Source organism: Chinchilla lanigera, unplaced genomic scaffold, assembly GCF_000276665.1.
Source record: "Chinchilla lanigera isolate Chin_1 unplaced genomic scaffold, ChiLan1.0 scaffold00002, whole genome shotgun sequence".
NCBI classification, from domain to species: Eukaryota; Metazoa; Chordata; class Mammalia; order Rodentia; family Chinchillidae; genus Chinchilla; species Chinchilla lanigera.
Window position 1 is genome coordinate 20,658,486 of NW_004955403.1, and position 24,916 is coordinate 20,683,401.

Below are 24,916 nucleotides of genomic sequence, written 5' to 3' on the forward strand. Positions count from 1 at the left end.
TGCTTCTTTAACAAGTATCAGACTTTGATAGAAAAATTGCTGAAACAATGAAGGTTGACATTTTCTTTGACTATGAATATGAAAGCATGGATGTGGCTTTTTGATTAGTATCATCTTAATGTTGTTTTAGAGGACAAATTTAGAAGCATAATTCCCTGCTTCAAAAATCTTGAAGACTAAGCCATAGTTTGTTTCATTAACACCAAGACAATTTTCCAGCAAATAATAATGGTTATTAGTTGTGACATTATGCATATATATATCAGTTACACTATTTTTAAAAGTGATATGCAGTAAAATAAAAGCTGTATTTCCATAGTTCTGTTTCTAGCCAGAGCCATATGACTTTGCTGAATCATTTAGCTCCTCTTTAATGTTGAATTAAGTATTCAGATTTAATCAGATAAAAGAATTGGGCTACATGCTGCATTCATTGTGCTGTCTTGTGTTTGTAACTCACTTTCCACTTCTGTAGTTCTGTTTCCCGCTATTTGGGAGTATTAGAGGAGCTTTCATATATTTTATATATAAATATTCCAGACTAATCTGTATAAAGCAGCTTTCCTTTCTGATTTTGTGCTGTTGGGACTACCTGGTTGCTTTCTAAAAAAATCAAAACTAAAATGCTCTGGTTGTCCTTGCTACTTAGTATCATTAGGGTGTTAGCCTATTACTTCTCTACAGCTTCAAGTTCTTCATTTATAAAGTGGAGGAATGGTGGTAGCTACATGATAAAATTCATCTAAAGTATTGGTTTTAATGCCTTCTAAAGATGAAGGGCTGATTGTGTATTTGACTGTTACTGTTGTTGTCTTTCATTTCAGATAGAAATTCATGCGCTGGGGATATATTTCAGTGGTACATAGAGTGTGAAGCCCTGGGTTCAGTTCCTAGCACCACTCAAAGGAAAAAAATTTAGTCTTAGGATGTGTTAGTTTTTTGTTAATGACAAAATACCTGAGACAGCCAATTTAAGGAAAGATAACTTGACTCATTTGTAGGAAAATGGATACACCTCGGGACCAGAATGTTAAGTGAAATAAATTAGACAACAAGCTTAAATATCCCATAGTTTCTCTTACATGAGAAATCCAAATTATAAAGAGAAAAATAAAAGATAGATAAGAGGGAGTGAAGGGATAGGTCTTTCTCAGATAAGAAGGGGATCAGGAAATGGAAAGAGTGTGGGGGGGAAAAGAGATGAGATGGGAGTTACAATGTGTTATGTATATGTACCAACTATGCCCAAGGAATGTCAGCATTACATACTGCAAGCATGTAGTAATAGAAAAGAAGGAGGACAGGAAAGAGTTATTTAGGCTTCTGATTTCAGTTCATGGTTGACTAGTTGCATTGCTGTGGGCCTAAGGTGAGACAGAACGAGGCAGAAGAGCGTGGTGGAGTAAAGCTGTAGAGTCTGGAAATCCTGAAGCAGAGAGCAAGGGACACAACCAGAGAGGAAGGGGCCAGGGATAAGGCCATGCCCCCTTGACCCACTCCCTTGGACTAGACCTGCTGCCTAAGTTTTCATTACTTCCCAATAATGCCATCAAGTGATCTCACCAGTGGATTAATCTGCTGATGAAGTTAAAGCCCTCATGGTCTGGTTACCTTCTGAAAGCCCCACTTCTGAGCATTTGAGATTTTGCGGGGGCGCATTTTAGCTCTGAGTCACAATATAGGATATGCTGGCTATAAACTTTGTTAAAGGGGTATAATTTGCAAACCAAAATATATAGGTCAGTTGTAATAGTGGGATGATGCATAGTTTGAGAATATCAAGTGGTTCATCTGAATCTTTCCCGTATTAGTATATTAGTTTTATATGTAGTATATTTGTTTTTAATATATTAGTTTTAAAGTGTACTTTTACCATTTCAACTAAAAATGAAAATTGATATAATTGCTGAATGGCAAATTGATTTTGAATGTAGTATTGCTGAGTCTTATAACTAATTCGAGTCATGGAAAAACAATTAAAAGAAGTGGATATATAGCTATTTTAAATGAAGGTCAACTAGCTTGAAGAACTTAGACAAAATTTCAGAAAGAAATGTTTATTTGGGATGTTGAACAGTAATTACTGACAGGGCCAGAACTCTGAAGGAAGAGGAGTTTAAGGCCATACGTCTTCTGTGCTACTGGGCAAGTCACTAAACCTTAGGTGTGTTTGTTTGTTTTTTTAAAAATCTTTAAGGTGGTGATACTAAAAGCTATCTTGTGAGAAAGTGTTGCTGTTATTAATTCTAATTTACAGAAAAAAATTAAGGCTCAGCATCATTAAACGATTTGCTCAAGGTCACAGGCAGCCTTGTAACCCTTATAGTCTTACTCAGAATCTAATTGGTTTTCTATGATTACTTGTAAAATGTTGCTATTCTAAACATTGTAAAACACCCTTAACTTCTTTTTTTTTTTTTTGGTTTTGGTTTTTCTCCGGTACCAGGAACCGAACTCACGACCTTGCGCTTGCCAGGCAGGCTCTTTGCCGCTGAGCTAAATCCCCAGCCCACCCTTAACTTCAAATAACCAGCTTAGTTGGGAATCAGCTGTAATGGAAATAGTTTTATTTAGGTATGTAGAATGAAAGTAATATAATAACACTTTTGTTAAAAGAATGCAGAGGACCTACTTTAAAGAACAGAAAATCACAAAGTCATTTGACTAGACTTCTAAAATGCCTTGTTACTTAAAAAGGCTTTCTAGCTGTATTTTTACCTTTAAATATGTTCTCCCTTTGAAGAAAGGGTTTTAAAAAGGTTGATTTGATCCCAGTGGCTATCTGAATTCAAATTTAGAAATGGAGGTCAAAGAAATTAATATCTTACAGTATTTTTAGATAGTATTGCAACATCTAAGTTTTATACTGGGTGTGCTGTGTGTTTAACTTAAAATTTAAGAAAAATATTTGCTTTATTTCTAGTGTGACTTCCTTTGGACAACTGATGATATTTATCATTGTGCCACTTTTCTACAAATAAAAGATGGGTGGATTATTTTCTCGATGGAGAGTAAGTTACTTTTCTTTACTGCTAGTTCATAAAGTGTTCATAAAACTATTTGTAAAAGTCTTCTTTGTGGTGTAGCCTTCAGTTGTAGTTTGATATTATCTATTTAAGTTCTTTTAACTTTTTTTCATTTTTCTGTTCTGAATTGCTTTTTTATTTTGGACTTTTAGCAGTTGTGTAAGTGCTTACTGAATCTTTAAAAGAACTGTTTTTACTTTTTTTTGTGTGTGAAACAGAATTGTTTCACTTTGACTTAGGAATTATTTTTGTTTCCATATTTACATGTAAAAGTGGTTATCTTTCTTGTTTTCCTCTCATAAGTGCCTAAATTTTGAATTTACTTTAAAGGTGGTTGAAATTAAGCATTCTATACCATCCTTACATTTTTTACATACTCTTTTTTACTTAATGCTTGTCACATATATTTATTGAAATCACACTAAATATGCTTTTAAGAATTATAGATTAAACAAAAGTAAAAATATTGTTTGATTTTATTGAATAAGGCTTGGAGAATGAATCTCAAATTTAGAGCTAGAAAATATAAATTATCATGATAAATGCTCTGTAATGTTAGAGGAAATAATGTAGTCTAGGATAGATTGCTTATTTTTTGACTTAATTACAATAGTAATGGAGCCTAGCAGTACTTTCTACGTAATTTAGTTTTTGAATATTGGTAGACAGTCCATGTTTTGACACCCTCCCTTTTCTTTCTTTTTTTAAATTGACAGATAAAATCATATCATATGTATTTGTTGTATACAACATGATGCTTTGAAGTATATACATATTGTGGAATGATTAAATCTAGCTAATATATATTTTACCTCATATGGTTATCATTTTTGTGGTGAGAATGCTTAACGTCTACTCTTAGTATTTTTCAAGAATACAATAGCTCATCATTAGCTGTTATATTGTATACTAGTCTCGAACTTAACTCTTCTGTCGTTTTGTATTCTTTGATCTCCAACCTAACACCTCCCTCAGGTTCCCTGGATTCTACTATTTCTATAAAATCAACTTCTGATTTCACATGTAAATGAGATAACCCCCACTTCCTTAAAATCTATGGCAGTTCTGTCCGAGGGCCCTATTTATATTTATCTCTTTTTCCTTTGTCTTACTAGGTTGAACTGTATGAAATTACCAGTATTCTGTTTTGACTTATAAAATTGCAATTTCACATGGTTCAACTTAATTTTAACAGCTTTTTTGAGAAACCACAGTGAGTGAATATTTGTTATTCTTTCGGATTGTTGAGTTGGTAAATATTTTCTTGAATATTATTTGGCCATTTGGTTTTTATGCTAGGTGGTATAAAATCTTTGACAAACTGCCATAATGAAGTATTATACATACTTTAGGAATTGACAGTGAAGATAACTTACTGATTTTGACTTCTTGAGTCCCAAGTGAACTTTCAGCGATACTGTTTCAGACCATCTTAGTTTGTGGATTTTTAAGTATGTGAATTAATTTGTTGGTTGTGGTGCTGGGGATGGAACTCAGGTCCTCATGAAGGCCAGGCAAGCACTCTGCCACTGAGCCACATCCCCAGACCAGGAACTCTTTTCAGTAATTGTTGTCTAAGAAAATTTTTTTGGAGCAAAGTTTCTTTCTCTATATAATGGTATGTTCTGTTGAGGTTAAGAATAGCAAAAGTTGAACTATCAGAGTTGAAATTGGTTCTAGGACTAGAAAATTAAGTAGAAAAAGACTTTAAAATGTTATATAGTTTTGTTTGTATTTTTTTTCACTTAAATAAATCTTAGTTATGAATAAACAAGAATACATATGGTATGACAACATTTGAGCAAAAAGTAATTCTGAATTAGGATTTTTCTTTTGATTATGTAACCAAAGTGTTGTAAGCTTGCAATAACAGGTTTTAATGCTGTTTCTAATTTCTGTTTCTGAAACAGACAAAGCCTTCAACTGTAGAAGTTCTAGAAAGTATAGACAAGGTATGTTCTTTGGCTTGGAAGTGTTTTAATTCATTTGAAGTATTAAGTAAATATTATTTTAGTATACTAAACACTGTTTTGGAGCCTAGATCTACTATGGGAATTTAGAGTTATTGTAGAATAAACCTATGAACTTTGTAACATGATGTCAAGAAAAAAAATCTGAAGTCATCAATGATTTAATAAATCCTGTATCAAATAACAGGAACCTGTTAGAATGAAATTGTATCTATAGTCTGGTATGAATCAGTGTTACAGATTGGTTAAAATAGATTATAATATAATCTGCAACAATTTATATCAGCCTATAAAGTGTATATTTTTTCAATATGAAAATGTTTATTCCCTGGAAGTATTGGGAGTAGTGAATAGATGAAAGAATCTAGTATGGGCTAATGTTTTAATTTTTATTAATTTTTTTATTGCTAGATTTTTTTTAAAGACTTTATATATGGAGAATCAGTACTTGTTTGACTCAATAATTTTGAAATTTAGTAATATGGAATAATTTTCTCTTAACAGGAAATTCAAGCATTGGAAGAATTTAGGGAAAAAAATCAGCGATTACAAAAATTATGGGTTGGAAGATTAATTCTTTATTCCTCAGTTCTCTACCTGTTTACATGTCTAATTGTGTACTTGTGGTATCTTCCTGATGAATTTACTGCAAGACTTGCCATGACACTCCCATTTTTTGCTTTTCCATTGATGTAAGTAGATTGTTCTTTTTGTTTATCTTTCCTTTTCCTGACCATGTAGTTTGAACATAGTCAGTCTCATTTTAGCATGAAGTAATGTCTCGGATTGAATAAATTTGGGTTATTTTTGCAAGTTGAAATGGAAAAATTATTTTAAAGCTTTATTTATAATCCAGCATATTAAGTAGGCCTATTAGTAATAATGATTCTATCTGACAATATTCTGTGGTTCTTTAATAGGTAGCCATGATCCTGTAGAGGTTTTGGGCAAGGAACAGGGAATGATGACTTGGGGAGGGTTTATAAAACCAAAATAGCAACCTCTCAAATGACTGAATATATTCTGTTTTATCCCAATCTCTTTTTTTTAATCATTGCTGTGGGGCTATTGACCCTTAAGTATTTTATAATATAGCACTTTATAGGAGGTACATCATTATTGAGAATTTTGAGAGAGAATTGAATAAAAAGTCTGTTCATTCAACAAACACTTATGGGTACCAATTGTGGAGACATTGGATTATAATGTATACAATAGTACAAATTTCTGACTGTAAATATTAGGATGCATATATTGTCATAAGTGTGATAAATGTTATGAAAGAGAAGTTAAATACCCCAGGAGCATTTAACAGCATGGGGATAAAGGCCAAGGAAGAGCTTTGGTATTCGTTTCCATTGCTGTCATTCCATTGCTCTAAATTGCGCAGCTTAGGGTAACATCCATTTATTGGTGTTCTGCAGGTCGGAAATGGAGGTGGCTTGACTGGGCCTCTGCTTAGATTTTCATGAGCCTAAGTCAAGATATCAGTTGGTTTGTGGTCTTACCTAGAATCCTAGGGGTGGAATCTGCTTCTAGGTCCAGTCAGGTTGTTGGCCACCTTATACTGCATCTTACTTACTATTTTGTCCTTAGCTGGGAGACAGCTTTGTTGTTAAGAGCTCAGGTGATTATATTAGACCCACCAGGATAATCGGATAATCTCCCTATTTTATTTTATTTTATTTTATTTTATTTATTTATTTTTTTATTTATTTGGTTTTTCTCCGGTACCAGGAACCGAACTCACGACCTTGCGCTTGCCAGAGCAGGCGCTTTTGCCACTGAGCTAAATCCCCAGCCCTATCTCCCTATTTTAAAATCAACTAATAACCTTAATTACTCTGTGAGTGCATAACCTAAGGTTGGAAATATTTGGGGTGCGGACAAGGTATTGTTAGAATTTTGCTTACCTCAGACCCTTAGAGGAACTGTTGTTTGAGTGTTAGACCTGAAGGATATGTATAAGTTCTAGGCTTGTGTGACTTGGTGGACCGAGTGTTTTAGGCTAAAGAGACAATGTGCTAAACAGCCCTGAGGTAAGCAGCCATGACACACCTTTCAGAGCTTTCAGGTTTGAAAATACCTCGCTGTAACATGTGTGGTATAGGTTTGACACTACTGGGCTAAAGCATAGTAGGTTTAAAGACTTGAGAGCAAAAATATAATCTGAATTCTACAGAAAAGGTGGGTAGTTGGCCAAATATTTCATGTGGGCCCTGTAGTTCATGTAGTTCTTGAGGACATTAGGCTTTAAGATTGATGGGGATGATATTGTAGCCACTGAGGGTACTGCATGGAGAATAAATTAGCGGGGAATAGTAGGGAGTTAAAAGGTTGTTTATTTATTTATTTATTTATTTATTTATTTAGCTTTGGTACTGGAAGTTGAACTTGGGGCCTTGTACTTGGCAGTTAGATGCTTATGCTGCTGAGCTATATCCTTGCCCCTAAAAGGTTATTGTAGTTAATGAGAAAAATGGTGATGATTTTTACTTCAGTGGTGAGATTAAAGAAAGGAGATGGATTGAGTGAAGTAGATGGATTGAAGAGATTTAGAAGATAGAATTGAGGTAATATGGAGACATTTGGTGGTTGATTGGATATGGCATGAGACGGAAGAATCACATCAAGTATAAAACTCAAGTTTATGGCCTGAGAAATTTGGTTGATGGTAATGTTCTTCATGTACTTAGGAAACAATGTTAGAAGGAGCAGATTTGGTGATTCCACTGAGACTGTTCTTGAGATACCTGACAAGTGGGTAGTTCAGTATGAGTATGAAGCTTAGAGAAATTTGGAGGGGAGATATAAATTTAATATTACATAGCTTATAGATGTTAATTGAAGCTGTCATCTCTTAACTCATGAAATACGAGGCATTTGCAGTGTGTTAGGTATTGGGTTAGAGGCTAGTGATGGAGAAAGTGGGAATAAAGAGCTTACATTCTACTAGAGTTGGAAAGACAAAAAATAGCAACAAGTAAAACAAAGAAATAGTAATTTAGAAAGAGATAAGCGTGATGAAGAAAATAAAGTGATTTGAAAGAAATAGGTTATTTTTGGATAGTTCTGGAAGATCTCTTGAGGAAGTGGTATTTGAATTGAGAACTAAAAGATGAAGAAGAACTATTGGCAAAGCTGCAATTTATAAAGGTTGTAAGTCCAGGAGTTGAGGGAACAGAGATCAGAGTATGCAAAGGCTGTTACCAGAAGAGAATATGACAGAAAAAAGAGACGTGTATTTGGAATATGTGATGGAGAGGAAAAGTGATATGAAGTAAGTGTGTAGAATCAGGCAAGGCCTAGATCATGGTGGGTTAGGGTTAGTGACTTGAATTTCCTTTTATGTGAAATGAAAAATTGGTAGAGTAGAAGAAGAATTCGATGAAATTTAAGTTAAGAAGCACATACATGCTGTCATGTGGAGATTGAGTCAGGGGGAGCCAGAACAGACGTGGAATCTGTTGTAGAAGTTTAAAGATGAGGATAGATTGGACTACTTAGAAACACTGCAAGTGAACAAATGACTTGGAGATATTTTGAAGAAAAGATTGATGCCAAGAAAGGGAAAATAAAGGAAGAAATCAAAGGGGATACTCTTTTGGTTTGAAATTTGGTGGAGGTAGGAACTTTTTTTTGGGACTGCTATAGTAAAAACGTGTTTAGTCTTTAGTGTGGGGCATATTTTCAAATGGGAACTTTTGAGGTTTATAAAATTTCAACTCTGTGTGTATGGTTTTTTAAGCAGACAGTAAACACGGAAGCTGAAATTGAGTTTATGATTAATACTGCACACCTACCTCCCTGTCTTGGTTACTTTTTTTCTCGCTGCTGGGACAAAATACCTGATGCCCAAAATTAAGGAAGGAAAGGTTTATTTTGCTTACAGTTTGTGGAGGTTTCAGTCCGTACTTGGCAGATTATAAGGCAGAGTGGCACATGGCAGAGGGCTGCAGCTCCTGGCGCAGAACACAGCAAAAGCAACCAGCACACACCAGGGTGGAATGGCCTCAAGCACACTTTTCCTCTCCCTTACATATGCAAACTATCCACCCCAGGGCGGGTGTAGCTCTCACACCCATACTCAATCAAACTCTAAAAGCCTGCTCCAAGGCCGCATGAGGCTTTGGGGGAACACCCAGACACAAACCATAACACTCCCCTTGCTTTTCTGAGCACTCAGGATTAAATTAGAGCCTCATACATGGTTGGCAAGTGCTTTACCACTAAAGTACACCACCACCCCTTCTAGTTTATCTTTCTTCTACTTAGAAACCTTTTGGAAGTGTTTTTTTTTTTTTTTTTATGTCAGGCATAATAGTGCATTTTATAATGCTTAGCCTCCTTCATTTGTATCCTTTTTATTTTTTCATAAAAGAAGAGAGAAATAAATTTAAAAGGAATAAGTATGAGATAGCTAGTTTGTTAAAACCTCTTTTTTTTTTGTCTTTTTGAGACAGGGTCTCTGCTACGCAGTTCAGGCTGGTCTTGAGCTCCCTTTGTAGCCCAGGCTGGTCTCGAACTTGCAACAGTTCTCCTGCCTCCCGAGTGCTGGGATTGCAGGCATGTGCCACCACAGCTGGCTAAAGCCTCTTTAAATATTTAAACTCCCTTTAGCATCTATTTGTGTATAGAAATGGATTTTCTGGTTAAAAAGAATTTCTATCCAAACCAGGCATGGTGATACACACCTGTAATTTCAGCACTCTGGGTGATAAGGTAGGAGTATTACAAGTTCAAGTACAGCATGGGCAATTCAGCACGAGACACTGTCTTAAAATAAAAGTAAAAAAGGCTGGGGATATATCTTAGTATGAAGACCCTGGATTTAATCCCCAGTAACACACACGTGAATTTAGATCTAGTTCCAGAAGTATATTTGATAGGCAGGTGTTCTATCACATAGCTACACTGTAGCCCTGATTTTTTTTTTTTTTTAATTTTTTTTTTTAAACAGTGTTGGGGATTTTGTAGTGCTGGTTAATTCTGTTTTAAAATAGAAAACTTCTTTCTTTAAAAGTATAGTTTTTTTCAGTTGGATGTTGCTGCTGTTTTGAATATGAAGCTTTTAAAACCTTACTGTGTCTCTCTGCCATGCGTCACATCCATCTAGTATTTCTTGACTTTAAACTTCAGAGCCATTTCTTGCTTTGTCTTACTCACCTTTGTAACCTGATTGTCAACTCTTGTAGCTTCTGTTTCAGTGAGCTCTTCACTTTTAGAAGCATCCAGTTATCCAACAAAGAATAGAATTGTCCTTCTGATTGATGACAATCAAAAAAAATGAAATAAAATACAACAATGTGAAATTGGAGTTTGCTTTAAATAGAAGATTTACCATAGGACTTTTTCTTTTCTTTTTTTTTGGTTTTTGGTTTTTCTCCGGTACCGGGAACCGAACTCACGACCTTGCGCTTGCCAGGCAGGCGCTTTGCCGCTGAGCTAAACCCCCAGCCCCCTTTTTTTTTCATTATTTATTTCTTTTTATTTTAAAGAGACAAAAAGAGACAAAAAACAAAAATGATACAGAATTTCAAAACAAGATGATAGGAAATTAATAATGGTTATTATATTACATATTGTTATCTTCAAAGTAATTGATCAGATTACCAAGTACAGACATACAAAATTGATCAAACAATATAAGCACTAACTGCTCCTTTCAATGAACTAATAGAAGTTAGTAGTACAATTATCTTAGTTATCTTGCGTATATGTACATCTTTTTTACCCCTTCCTTCTTTTCTGTTTTCTCCCATCCCAGTTGTTCTTTCCTTTTGAGCAGTTTCTTTCCCTTTCATTGTATCTGTTGTACCTTTTGGATTTTATTTACTCTTTCAGTTTCTTGCACTAGGGAGACAATATGATGTTTACACGTGCCATTCTGATTTATTTCACTTATGAATATGATCTCTACTTACATCCATTTACCTATAAAAAGCTTTTGTGTGTAATATGATTCACTGCCCAAGCTTGTTACTTATTCCTGGACTTTTTCCCTTTGGAAACAGTTTTGAGGGTGAGGTTAGAACTATTTAAATAGTATTGGAGGCAGACGTAGTAAGACCTATTGCTTTACTCTTCACAGTTTATGTTGATTATATGACTTAGAAAAAAATCTATCCTGTATATGTGACAACTTTCTCTGCATTCCCATTTTCCAAAATACTTCCAGTAGTGAAGGAATGGATTAGAACTGAGCATATGTCGTACGGAATCCCTCGTATTCCCAAATTGTCCTTTATGGTAGAATGTCAATACTCCAACATAAGATACTTGGAGATTTTGCTGTATCTTCTTGTTAGTATGTAATATGGAAGAACTTGGCATGATTCCATTGTTTTCTATTTTTCAGGTTCAATCATACATTTATATTTATCTGATCTTTTTCAACTCTTAACGAAGCTTAAATTGTGATCTAAATGCCAAATTTATTTCATTAGAGTCATTAAGGCTAGGTGCAAAAGTGAGGAAAGATTTGAGTTACACTTGCAATTTTGTATTTCTATTTATGCTGGCAGATGTGCATTACTTCAGGAAGTGGTTCATTTTGAATGATCATTGAGTTTTATCTCAAACAATAACAAAAACGGTTTTTCTTCTTAAGCAGTTCAGGGGATCAAACCCAGGGCTCATGCTAGGCAAGCATTGTACCACTGAGCTACATGCTTAGCACATTCTACTGTTAACTTTATAAGCAGTTTTACAGACTTTTATTCTTAAATAACTTATTTGTACAAATTATAATTTTTGAGATATCCTGTGCTCTGTAATTTCAGAGATCATTTATCATAAAGTGTTGATCTTTCCAGAAGATTTAGCTATATTTTTCATTATTGTTTTGTTGTTTATTCATTTATTTGGCTCTTAAGATGGAGCATTGAGTGATGAAAGCCTTTAAGGATAGGAGTTTGATCTTATATAATTTTCACGTTTCTTTCCCTCACTTTCTCCAGCTAGCACATACTAGCATACTAGCACAGTTAGCATATTTGCTCAGGCTAGATAGAAGGTTGGTATACATAGTCTGTATATTTTTGAAGAAAGTTGAATGTTTATTTCATGACACTCTAGTAAGAATACAAATTTTTTTAACTATAATGTGCCTTACAGGAGAAAGTGTCTGTAAATATCTCTTGAGATTTAAGGAGAATTCTGTTAGTTTTGGTAGGTAAGAAGATCATTCTGCATTTATCCCTTGCTTGATAGAATTTTTTACTTAAAGAATTATATAGTAAGCATGTCATTTATAAATGGCAATAATTTTACCACCTTTTTGCTAGACTTTTTTTGCGGGGGACTAATTGTGGTAGCTAATACATTCAGGGCAGTGATCAATTATAGAGAAAATAGTGGACATTCTTGATGTGTCCCTTGAAAATGGTTCTAATATTTGAGGATTATTCTGACTTTTGATTTGAGGTACATATATTTTATCATTTCAATTTTTTAGTGACTTACTCTGTTTTCTTTTTAATAAATAAAAATTGTTCAATTTTGTTAAATTTTTTCACCATTGATGGAGGTAGTTGTATAATTTTTCATGTTATAATTATTGATATAATATTGCTATGGTTTGAATTTGTCCCCCCAAAAGCATATGCTGGCATCTTGGTTCCCAGTGCAGTAGTGTAGTTAAGTAGGGCCTAATGAGAAGTGATCAGGCCATGAAGGTAATGGATGAATGCTGTTATTGTGGGAGTGAAATCATTATAAATAGGGGAGTTTGGCCCCATTTTATGCTTTCACTCACCCTCTCTGCATGGGGTGATGTGATAAGAAGGCTCTTGTCAGATGTTGGCATCTTGATATTAGATTTCCCAGGCCCCAGAATTGTGAGAAACAACTTTCTAGTGTTTACAATTTCCTCAGTCTCCGCTATTCTATTGCAGCAGCACAGACTCATACAGAAAATTGGTTCTAGGAATGGGATTGTTGCTGTGACAAATACCTGAAAATGTGGAGCTTGCTTTGAAACTATTAATGAGTAGAAGTTGTAAAGGTTTTGAAGTGAATGTTGGAAAAGACCTGTATTGCCACTAATGGGGTGTTAAGGGATATTCTGGTGAGGGCTCAGAAGAAAATACCTATAGGGAAATTTCAAAACTTTTTAGAGATTACTTAAGTGGTTGTAATGAGAATGTTGATAGAAACATGCTTGATAAAAACAATTCTGATGAGGTCACAAATAGAAATGAGTAACAAGGTATTGGAAACTGGAATAAAGGCCAGCCTTGTTACAAAATTGGCAAAGAACCTGGCTGAATCATGTCCATGCCTTGGAGCTTTATGGAAGACAGACTTTAAGAGTGATAAAAATTTGAGTATCCAGGTAAAGACAGGTGGATTATATTAAATACTGAATCATTCTTAAATTCCAGGAAAACATGTATCTTTGGTATTGTGATCTTTTTATGCAAACATTTGAGAGCCTTTGTTTACTTTTTAATCCTCTGACACTATAGAAATAGTAAAGACATTTTCTGTTTGTAGACTTAGCAGAATTCTCTTCGAAAATTTTGGGGTTTGGTGCTTTTTGTATAGGGTAGATGTTGATTACTCACAAAATTCAATAGTAGTTCATCTTTTAGTTTACCTGGTCTTTTCCAGGTTTAGTTTTGTTAAAGTTATATACATCTAATATATAATTATGTAATTATTCTATAGTTTTAAAATATTTTTGCATAATATAGTGTTACACTCTACTTTTTTGCACTTTGCAGATGTTGTGTACTTTTTATTTTATTTTATTTTTTTATTTTAAAGAGTAAAAGAAGGATAACATAATAATAGGGAGGACTTAGTAAATTACAGACAAAATGGTAGGAAATTATCAATGGTTATTGTTTTACATATTGTTATCTACAAAATAGTTTCTCAGGAAAACAAATAGACAAATAATAGGAGTTACAGACAAAAGAGGTAGGAGATTATCAAGAGTTGTTGTACTATACTTTGGTATCTTCAAAGTGGCTTCTAAAGAAAATAAATAGAGCTATACATGAGTGACCTATTGAAAAATCATTAACTCTTCTCAATGGTTCTTGTAGGAAACACATAATAATAAACATACATCCATTTATGAAATAGGATAGGAACATTACAAACTTTACACAGTTATGGATAGATTAGTAGGAAAATATCAATGGCTGCTGTAATACATGGTGGTATCTTCAAAGTGGTTTCTCAGGAAGACAGAGATATGCAAGAAGGATCTAATAAGTAGTTACAGCCTAAGGGTTGTCAAAAATAGCATATTACCTCCTCACCAGTGACTCCTTTCACTGAGGTATGACGGCTGGAAGGAAGGCCAGGATTGAAAAGAAGGACCGAGACACTTGCACCTGTGTCTAGCAACAGGCTATTTTCTTGTTCCTCCATAGTCATGATTACCCAGGGCTCCTCCATGGAGATGACAGTCTGGCCAGAGGGAGAAGGCAGGCCATGCCCCAAGCCCTCTCATTCCTGTTGGACTAACTGGTAGCATGGGTCTGAGCTCTGGGGCCTCCACCTCAGAGGGTAGACCAATCTCCAGTGGTCTCCTTTGCATCCAGGGCATGGCCCATGGGGCCTCTTAGGGCAGTTCCTCTTGAGGTGGCCTGGCTTTTAACAGTGGTAGCAGATGAATGCAGTTGTCGAGTTCTTCTTGGAGCCCCGGGAATCAGACCTGGGATCTGTTTCTCTTAGTGGTGCAGCAAAAGCAGCTGCTTTTTCTCGGTCTCTTTCTTTTCTCTCCTTGGCCTCCTCCTCATCATGGCTATAGAATACTGAGGAGGCAATTCTTACTAACATCTCAAGTGAGCTATCTGGGGTGAAAGCCATTCTTTGTAGCTTTTTCTCTCCAGCTTCCCATTGCTTTGGGACCCCACAACCAGTTAGTGTCTTCTCCCCAACTGTCAGCACAGGCAGCAGGAATCCTGCTGCAGACTTCTCTGGAGCTCCACCACAGCCTGTACTGTCAGGGGAAGAATGGCTTCCAATGAGTCTCTGCAGGTATTGTGCAAGGTCCTCCTGGTTTACAGCTTGCGAGCGGCTCTCGTGACCCCAGTCCACTGGACCTCTGACTCCGTGGGCTTAGTCTGCATTCTCATGTTCTCTGAGTCCTTGTTCAGCAGCTGCTCCTCCGCTGGCTCTGGACCTTTCTGGTTCCCAATGGCAGGAGCAAGAGTGGCCCGTTGTATGGCACGTATTCCCAGGGGTTGTTCAAAGTTTCAATGATTCACACACATCCCTGGGTGGGCAACTGCAGTCGGTGCATGGTGGGCCAACTGTGTCACTGTTTCTCTGTGTCATGATAGCTCTCAATTGAGCGGCGGTGGTCGGCCTAAGGGCTGGCGCGCAACAGCGCTCGCCACTGCATGGCTCCCCATGTGCTGGGGGCCCACCCTCCGGGAGCCAGCAGGCAGGAAGCTAGCCAGCCGGAAGACTGGCGCTCCCCACCCGTGGCTCCCTGTGCGCCGGAAGTCTTCCTTCCGGGGAACAAAGAGGCCGGGAGTGAGCCGCCGGTCCAAAGACCAGCGCTCCCCCGATGTTATGTACTTTAAAAGAGGCTTGGGGCCTGGGAATTTAGCTCAGCGGCACAGTGCCTGCCTGGCAAGTGTGAGGTTGTGAGTTTAATTCCCGGTACGGGAAAAAAACAAAACAAAACAAAAAAGAGGCTTATCACAACCCTGTATTGAACTAGTCTCTTGTTGCCATTTTTCTGTCAGCTCAGATAATTAGTAACATTTTTTAGCACTGTGTTTTTTTAAATTAAGATATGTACATCCTTTAGATATACTGTTGCACTTAATGGACTACAGTATAATGTAAATATAAATTTTACATGCACTGGAAAAGCAAAACATTTATGTGGTTTGCTTTATTGTGATACCTACTTTATTGCATTGGTCTGAAAAAGCCCTAATATCTCTGAGGTATGTCAGTAGTTGTTATCTCCTGATTTGTAATATTTTCTTTATGATTATTAGTACTTTCTTGTTTTTTGTTTTATCTGTATGTTCACTCTTTTATAATTGCTTTTGTTAGCTGTTTACAGGTTTTTTCTCCAAAGAATTAACTGTGAAAAATTGCTGCTTTTTATTCTTATTTCCTTCTTGTCACTTAAATTGAATAATTCAATACATTTATTTTCATTTCTCCTTATTTACTAGGATAGTACACTCAATGCACTATACATGTATATATGTGTGTATGTGTACATATATATATATATATATATGTATGTATATGGGACTGTGACATTTCTTGAATACTGCTTTAGTTTTATACCACAGGTCTTCATTTACTTTAGGTGTTTGAGAGATGTTTATAATCTAAAGTTTATTTCCAGGTGGCAGGTGTGTGTTTATGTGTTTGTTTTGTATCTTAGTTGCTCCTTCTAGATTTGTCATATCACTTTCAGAGAACATGTTTTCGTTTCAATTTATTGAGATCCTTTCTGATGGCATGCTGTTTGATCACTTTTGTGACTGTGTCATAAACATTTCATGTGTTCTTTTCTGTTCAAGTACACACTATTATCAGTGAGAACTGCCTATATATTATTATAGACTTTCTATAACCTAAGAGCACAATCTATTTTCTTTTCCCTGTTACTTTTAGTTTTATGTTATGAAAGTTACTTCTTTTCTATTTGATACATAGATGTACCTATTAATATGTTCATTGTAAATGCATCCTTTAAAAAACCATTAGTTTGAAACTAACTATAGATTTCATATAAAGTTGCAAAAATAAAATGTACAAGTAGATTGCATGTATTCTCCAGCCTCCCCCAGTGACAACATCCTGAATGACTATAGTAAAGTATCACAACCAGAAAATTGACATTAGTTCAATCCATATTCTATTCAGATTTTACCACTTCTACCAGCGTTGATTTAGATGTATTTCATATTTCTCTGCATTTATCATGTGTGTTGCTTTCTGTGATGACCTTGCAATTCAGATCCAGAATTGTCCCATCACCTGTAGTCTCCTTTTTCTACCTTTTTTTTATAGCCACACCTACTCTCCTCTGTGTGCCCCCTTTTTAACCCTCCCATCCATTAATCTGTTTTTCTTTCTTTCTTTTTTTTTTTTTTTTTTTTTTTTTTTTTCGGTGCCGGGAACCGAACTCACAACCTTGCATATGCCAGGCAGGCGCTTTTGCCACTGAGCTAAATCTTCAGCCCCAGTCTGTTTTTCATTTCTGTAATTTTGGTATTATTTTAAGAATGTTACAAAATGGAACCACATAGTATGTAATCTTTTGAAATTGACTTTTTTACTCATTATATGTATATCTTCTACATGCTAGGCAAGTTCCTTGTCACTGAGCTACATCCTTAGCCACCTTTTCTTGTTTCTGTTATTTTTGAGACGTGGTCTTACTATGTTTCCTAGGCTGGTCTCAACTTCTTGGGCCCAATTGATGTTCTGGGTAGTGGGACTACTCAGCCTTCCCAATAGCTGGGACTAAGGTATATGCCAGTGCCTCAGTGTATCTTTGAGATCCCTCTAAGTTGTTCAGTGTGTCAGTGAACACTTGCTTTTTAGTGTGAAATAATATTCCATGATACTAATGTCCCTTATATTAATCCATTCACCTGTTGAAGGACATTTGTATTTCTGCTTTTTGGAAATTACCAGATAAGGCTGCTGTGAACATGTCTGTACAAGTTTGTGTATGAACATGTTTTCATTTCTCTGGCACATACCCAGAGTACAAATGCTGGGGCATGGCATGTACATGTTTAGTTTTCTAAGAAATTGCTAAACTTTTTCAGAGCACCATTTAACATTTATACTGGGTAATTGTGAGTGAGCTAATTTCTCTGCATCCTTGCCAGCATTTAATGTTACAACTATTTTTTTTTACAATACTGAGGTTGAATCCAGGAATGTTTTACCATAGAGCTACATCTCCAGCCCTTTTTAAAATTTTGAGACAGGATCTTACGAAATCGTTAAGTTGTCCAGGCTGAGTTCAAACTTGAGATCCTTTTATCTTAGCTTCCCAAGCCTTTGGAATTACAGGTAGCTATCACTGTAATAACTGAGTCCAACTATTACTATTTTTGTTTGTTTTGTTTTTGTTTTTTGAGACAGGGTCTCACTAGTAGTTCACGCTGGACTTGAAGTCACTGTGTAGCCCAGGCTGGTCTTACACCTATAGCAATCCTCCTGTTTCAATCCTGATGCTGGGATTATAGGCATGTACCGGCTACACCCAGCTTTATCGCTTTTTAAGAAATTTTTGACTGTTCTGATAGGTGTGTAGTGATATTATTATGGTTTTAATTTTGACTTCCCTTATAGCTAATGAATTTTTAAATTTATTTGCCATCTATGTATCCTCTTCAGTGAATGTCTATTGTGCTTTTTGTCTAATTTTCTAATTGGATTATTAGTTTGTTTTTACAGTTAAATTTTGTCAGTTCTTTGTACAGCCATCCCTTGATATTTGCCATTGGTGGGGGATTGGTTATCTGCCCACTGTGTCCCAAACTAGTATAACAAAATCTGCCAATGCTCAAGTCTCTTGAATGAAATGACATAGTATCTAGATATAATCTATGTATGTCCTCCCATATATTTTGTATCATCTCTAGGTTAATTATAATACATAATATAATGTAACATGCTTTGTAAATAGTTCTTACATGGTATGTTTAGGGGAAAAACAGGATTAAAATTTTCCTGTACTTGTTCAGTATAAACACATTTTCTCCCACATGTTTAATCTGTGGTTGGTTGAATCAGCAGTTGCAGAATTTATAGGTACAGAGAGCTGTATATCCTAGATATAAGTTCTTTCTTGGATATATGATTTGCAAATATGTTTTTCCAGTCTAGCTTGCCTTTCATTCTCTTAGCTGGGTTTTTTTTTGCTGAACAAATATTATTAATTTCAGGGAAAAAAGTTTTTAGAGACTAGGTGTTGCTAAGTTGCTCAGGCTGGGCTTGAACTTGTGATTCTCCTGCCTTATCCTCCCAGAGTACTGGCATTTCATGCATGTGCTACTGCATTCAGCTGAAGTGTTTGTAATTTTGATGAGATGCAGTTTTTCAGCTTTTCTTTTTATCCCTTGTGTTTTTCTTCTTAAGACTCAGAACCTCTTGCCTACATGTAAGTCCTAATGATTTTCTTCTGCTTTTCTGTACAGTATGTCTTTAATTTTTTTGTTTGCTTTTTACATTTAGGTTTATAAACCATTTTGAGTTAATTTAGGAATGTCATTCAGGTTGAGCTTCATTTTTTAAAAAAATTTACTCTAAATGCCCAGTTGTCTGAGCAGCATTTATTGGAAAGGAAGCATGAAGCATATTCTTTTTAACTATATAAAGATTTCCTAGTGTACAGTTACTTTAAAAAACACTTAGTATTAGAGGTCAGTTTACCTTATAGAGTCTGAACATCTTTTTTTTTTCTTGAACTCTGGGAAGTTTATATCACTTTACTGATACAACAGAAGTTGGTCTAAGTTTTGAAACATAGGTTTTTTAGAAAAAATTTGTTTTAAAACATCCCACAAAACTCATACCCTGTAGTGTGTTTACTTTGGGCTAGTTATTTGTAGGAGATTTGTGTTGGTTTAAAGAAATATCCTGCTATGTCTCAAGCTAACTAGAATTTTCCTTAAAGTCAAAAGTTTAAGTTTATTTGGCTATTATCTTTCCCTAGCCAGTGAGGTAAGGCAACTATATTTTCTCACAATGAAAACCCATTTTTTCTTCCCCTTCTACCATAGAAACAGAATGCTCTTTGCAAATAGAACATTTTTAGATAATTTCTCTTCAATCTTTGTTTCCTTTTTGGGAAACAAAGAATTTAAGGAATTCTGTCTGTAGCTATGTATCTTACTTACTCTCCTTGTTATAAATATGGCTTTTAGGCATTATACTTGGAAAGGTTTACCTTGATATGTATTCATGCAGTTTTCCTTTTCTACTTTATTCTTCTGAGTCCCTGTCTGATCTGCATTATAAGAGGCCTTTCACATATTTTGAAGATTGAATTTTAGCTCTACCTCAGTTTTACCAGGAAAGGAGTTTGCATTTTTATTTTTGCTTTGGTTTTTTTTTTTTGGTTTTTGGTTTTTCTCCGGTACTGGGAACCGAACTCACGACCTTGCGCTTGCCAGGCAGGCGCTTTGCCGCTGAGCTAAATCCCCAGCCCCGCATTTTTATTTTTGTTCTCCATATTTGGCTGAGTTCTTTTTTTTTTTTGGTTTTTGGTTTTTGGTTTTTGGTTTTTCTCCGGTACCGGGAACCGAACTCACGATCTTGCGCTTGCCAGGCAGGTGCTTTGCCGCTGAGCTAAATCCCCAGCCGCGCATTTTTATTTTTGTTCTCCATATTTGGCTGAGTTCTATGAAGGGATAGAGGGGAAATAGAGATGATGCCACTGTTCTTAAACAAGGAGTTAGTAGTATCTCATTATATTCCCAGTTTGCTGTGTTTTATAAATTATGTTTAATTTTTGAGAAAATGAGACCTTTGTTGGGATAACTGTAACATAGGTTCCTAAATTGCTATTATTTTTTAAATTTTATTTTAAAAATACAAGATAATTTGATTTAGTCCTAAAGCATAAGAAACAACAGAATAACAAATTCTTTATATAATAAGTTGACACATAGAAAAGAGTATTGATAGCTCATTTTCCCAGGAGTAGTTCACATAAAAACCAGAAGAAAAGTTTGTTCACAAGGGGGACTAGTTAATTTTGAAGGGAATATATTTCTTTTCTTTTCTCTCTTCCCCCCCCCCCCAATACTGGGCATCGAACTGACGACCTTGTGCTTGCCAGGCAGGTGCTTTGTCGCTGAGCTAAATCTGCAGCCCCGAAGGGAATATATTTCAATTCTCATAGTTTTTGTGTTTTGAAAATTATACATGCTTTTAAAGAAGTATCTACTCATTTCAAACAGTTTACTGGTAGCCTACAGAATTCCATTCACTATCTCTGCAATTCCTCCTCTTCTCCATTTTCTTTCTCTGTACTCTTTCTAAATTTTCTTTCTCAGATTGATATTATTTCAGTATATTTGTCATAGAGAAGTAGTTCTTCCTTATCTGTGGTTTTTTTTGTTTTTTTTTTTAAATCTTGGTTTTGGTTACCTCTGATCATCCTGTTTGAAAATATTAAATAGAAAATTCCAGAAGTAAGTTTTAAATTGCATGTTGATCTGACTTGTGTGATGAAATCTCAGGCCATGCCACCTAGGTTGAAGGTCATCCCTGCCCAGGATGAGGTTCATTCCTTTGTCCAGCATATCCATGCTGTACTTGGTATGAGCCCATTAGTCACTTAATAGCTTTTCTGGTTGTCAGAATGTTGAAGTATTACAGTCTCTGTGTTCAAGTAACCATTATGTTACTTAATAATGGCCTCAAGGGGTAAGAGTAGTGACAAAAAAGTGGCACCAGAACATGTACATGAAAGGACAGACTAACACTGGAACTCTTTGGCAAGGCTGCAGATCATGTAGGAAAAGTCACAGTGTACATAGGGTTTGTGGATCAGTGGTTCGAGGCATCCACTTGTGTGAATGGGTGTCTTGGAACGTATCCCCTGTGAATAAGGTGGAACTCCTTTATGATGGGACCTTTACACTATTGTAGGCTCCTTGAGGGTTATGAGCACTGTGCTTAATTTCTTCCCTCTTTTTTTCCCTTGCTAAGGGCCATGTTTTTGTTTGTTTAGTTTTTGTTTTTTAACCATTTAGGTAGTTGCATAAGTGTCATGTAGGAATCTGTTGCTAGTTATTTGATGTTTCCATATCATAAAAATAGAGCATCACAGTGTAAAAAATGTATATTAGTTATCTATTACTATATAACAAATTGTCCCAGAACTTAATAGCTTAAAACAACAAATGTTTATTATGTTTCACAGTTCCTGAAGCATAGGAATGTCGATAGCACATAGCTGGGTGATTCTGTCTGAGTCGTTTATTCTTACATAAATTGTAATTAATTTGTTGGCTTGGGCTATGTAGTCTTTCTAAGCCTTAACTAAATTTGCACAGTCACTGTAGATAGTCATTGCAGAACCCTTTTCTTTTGTTATCCTACTGCTAGTCACTTCTTTTCTTTTTTGCCACACTAACATGTCCTCATACTGTTGTCTTTCCTTGAGGTCTTTTTCATCAGGGCATGTCTTGTAAGTCTATGTTTGGGTTCAGTTTTCTTCACATAATCCTAGGAATCATAAATCCTGCCAAAGCCAGTTGTTTTGCCACCTCTGAAATGGGTTCTGAATTCAAATAAAAAGATAACATGTGATGTAATCATACATTTTGGCTAGGTTTACTTGAATCTAATTTTAAGTGGACACTTGGACAGATCCATGCTGACTCAGTTGTTAGTAGGCTTCCATTCTTGGCTGGGTATCTTCCAAAGACACGGACTCTCCATGGATTTCTCTGTTGTCATGTCATGGCAGCTGGCTTCTCTCAGAGTGCATAAGCTAAGAGAGAGAAGGGAAAGAGGAGGCCTCAAGTGGAAGCTCCAGTCTTTTATAGTTTTGTCTAAAAAGCAGTATACTGTCACTTCCGTCATATATCTTGGCCAGAGATACTAACATTGGTGAGAGAGTACTACACAAAGATCTAAGTAAGGAGTCACTAGTAACCCCCTTGTACACTGACACCCTGAAGGAGCAACACTGTATTTTAAAGTGAATAACTAATTTTCATACTTATATTCTCAATTTATATCCAGAAAAAAAATGTATTTTTATTTAAAAGTGTGAGTGATATTTGTATATTCTGTGATGTTTTATGGAGGAAGAAATACTTTGTTATATTTACATTTGAGAGAGAACCTTGACAAGTTTGTGTAGTATTTTTGTTTCTTTTAATTCAGTAGCATTTGATATCTTACTAATACATGGCCTAAATAATTATTTTCATAAACTGAAAGAGTAAATAAGGATCAAAATGTACAATAGATATTGTGAAATGGGAAGAAATTGTTGAGAAGCAAAGAAGAACTAGGGTAGGGGAAGGGGGAAAGGAAGGAAGGAAAAAGGAAAAAAATGATTTAAAAAAAGGATGAAATGGAAACAAAGCTTCGTAAATAGGGAGAGGAGGATGGGTTGAAGGGAGGAGGCGGGATTGGTGAAAAAGGAATCAAAATATATCATGTACAGGTACAAATTCCCTGTGATGAATATGATCATTACGTATGTCTAAAATGTACCCATAAACTGAATAAAAATTATTTTCCTGACAATCTTAGAGGGAGATATTTAGCTGAACTTTCTTGCAAAGTATTTCTGTGAAGGTAAGGGTTGTTTTGTTTCTTTTCCCAGATAACATTTTATTGACTAGAGAAGCCTCCCTCCAATGTGAGATAGCAGGGAAGGACTAGCAACTTACATTTGTATAGTGCAGTTACATTTGTAAAAGAAAATGTATGAGATTATACCAGATGATACCTTTTTATTTGAATTCAGAACCCATTTTGGAGGTGGCAAAACAACTGGCTTTGGCAGGATTTATGATTCCTAGGATTATGCAAAGAAAACTGAACCCAAACATGCTTCCCCTTCATGCATGGAAATAGATAAGAAAAGTTTTTGGAGTTGATACTTACTTAGGAGGTATTCTCTACTAGTTCTTAATCTTTTAGGGGGCTCATAGACCCCCCCCTTTGAAATTCATGAAAGCAATAGTTTCTCTAGAGAAATGTGCTCATGTACAACAAAGACAATTCTGCAGTTAAGGGGGCCCTCCAGAAAGTCTATGAATTTTAGTTTGAGAACTCCTTTTTAAGCTCAAACTTCTCATATTCTCTGAAGGAAAGCAGTGCTTTTTTATTTTTGATGTATAAAGGGAAACAGTATACCTAACTCTAGAAATGTAGAAATGTATATTTATTTTCATGTAATATGACTTCTAGAGAACCTATCCTAATGATGGTTTTTGTTTTTGAATTTTGATTCTATTTAGCATCTGGAGCATAAGAACAGTGCTTATTTTCTTCTTTTCCAAGAGAACGGAAAGAAATAGTAAGTTTAAGTTTCAAGTTTTTATAAATATATTTTAAAGTATTTTAAGTGTGCTTGTTTATAAGGCAGATTGTGAAATGGTATATTGTAATGGTGTGTACTAAATATTGAAGCATTTTTCGCTATGCCTGTGATAAAAATTGTGAAAGAAAAGGAAGTTTTGTTACATACATGCATCAACTATTCAGCTATATTATATATTTCGTATGTGACCCAAAATGATTCTTCTTTATTCATTGTAGCCCAAGCAAGCCAGGAGCGTCCAACCTACAGGCTGCAGTTAGGAGATGTCTGTGAAAGCAGAAGAAGGGTTATGATTGATTAAAAGTTACATTTTTAATTTGTGTTTTTTTCTGTCCTTTTTTTTTTTTGAGACAAGGTCTTGTCATAGTTCAGGCTGGGCTGAACTCACTATGTAGCCCAGGCTGGCCTTGAATTTACTGTGCTCTCCCTGCCTCAAGCCTCTTGAGTGCTGGGATTACTGACATTAAGAACCTCAAAGAGTAAATAAAAACTGAAATGTACAATAGATATTGGGAAAGGGAAAGAGACTGCTGAAAAGGAAAGAACAACTGGGAAGAGGGAAAGGAGAAAAGAAAGAAGGAAGGGAAAAAATATATGTAGACAGGATAGCCAAGATAATTGTACTACTAATTTCTATTGATTTATTGAAAGCAGCAGTTAATGTTTAATTGTTTGATCAATCTTGCATGCCTATATCTGGTAACCTGAGCAACTACTTTAAAGATAACAATAAGTAATACAACAACTATTGTTGATTTCCTATCATCTTGTTTTATAATTTTGTATCATTTTTATAGTTTTTCTGTTTTATTTTTGTTGTTTTTGTTTTCTCTTTAAAATAATAAAGAAAAATTTAAAAAGAGCATTATTGATACTGTATATTCCCTTAA

The 24,916-nt window shown here is 35.4% G+C and overlaps 1 protein-coding gene across 6 annotated transcripts in view; it reads left to right on the forward strand.

Annotated features, from left to right (window-relative positions):
• Nucleotides 1–24,916, forward strand: part of Kiaa1715 (KIAA1715 ortholog) — a 73,213-nt gene that overhangs the window by 3,525 nt on the left and 44,772 nt on the right. For 5 of the 6 annotated variants that reach the window (XM_005373417.2, XM_013512812.1, XM_013512816.1 and 2 more), the window contains exons 2-5: nucleotides 2,924–3,011; nucleotides 4,937–4,978; nucleotides 5,501–5,688; nucleotides 23,944–24,002. In XM_005373417.2, coding sequence (XP_005373474.1) covers nucleotides 2,985–3,011; nucleotides 4,937–4,978; nucleotides 5,501–5,688; nucleotides 23,944–24,002 — 316 coding nt within the window. In that variant the 5' untranslated portion in view covers nucleotides 2,924–2,984. Of the gene's footprint in view, nucleotides 1–2,555; nucleotides 2,575–2,923; nucleotides 3,012–4,936; nucleotides 4,979–5,500; nucleotides 5,689–23,943; nucleotides 24,003–24,916 lie in introns of those variants that run through there. The other variant, XM_013512809.1, reaches the window with a different exon arrangement.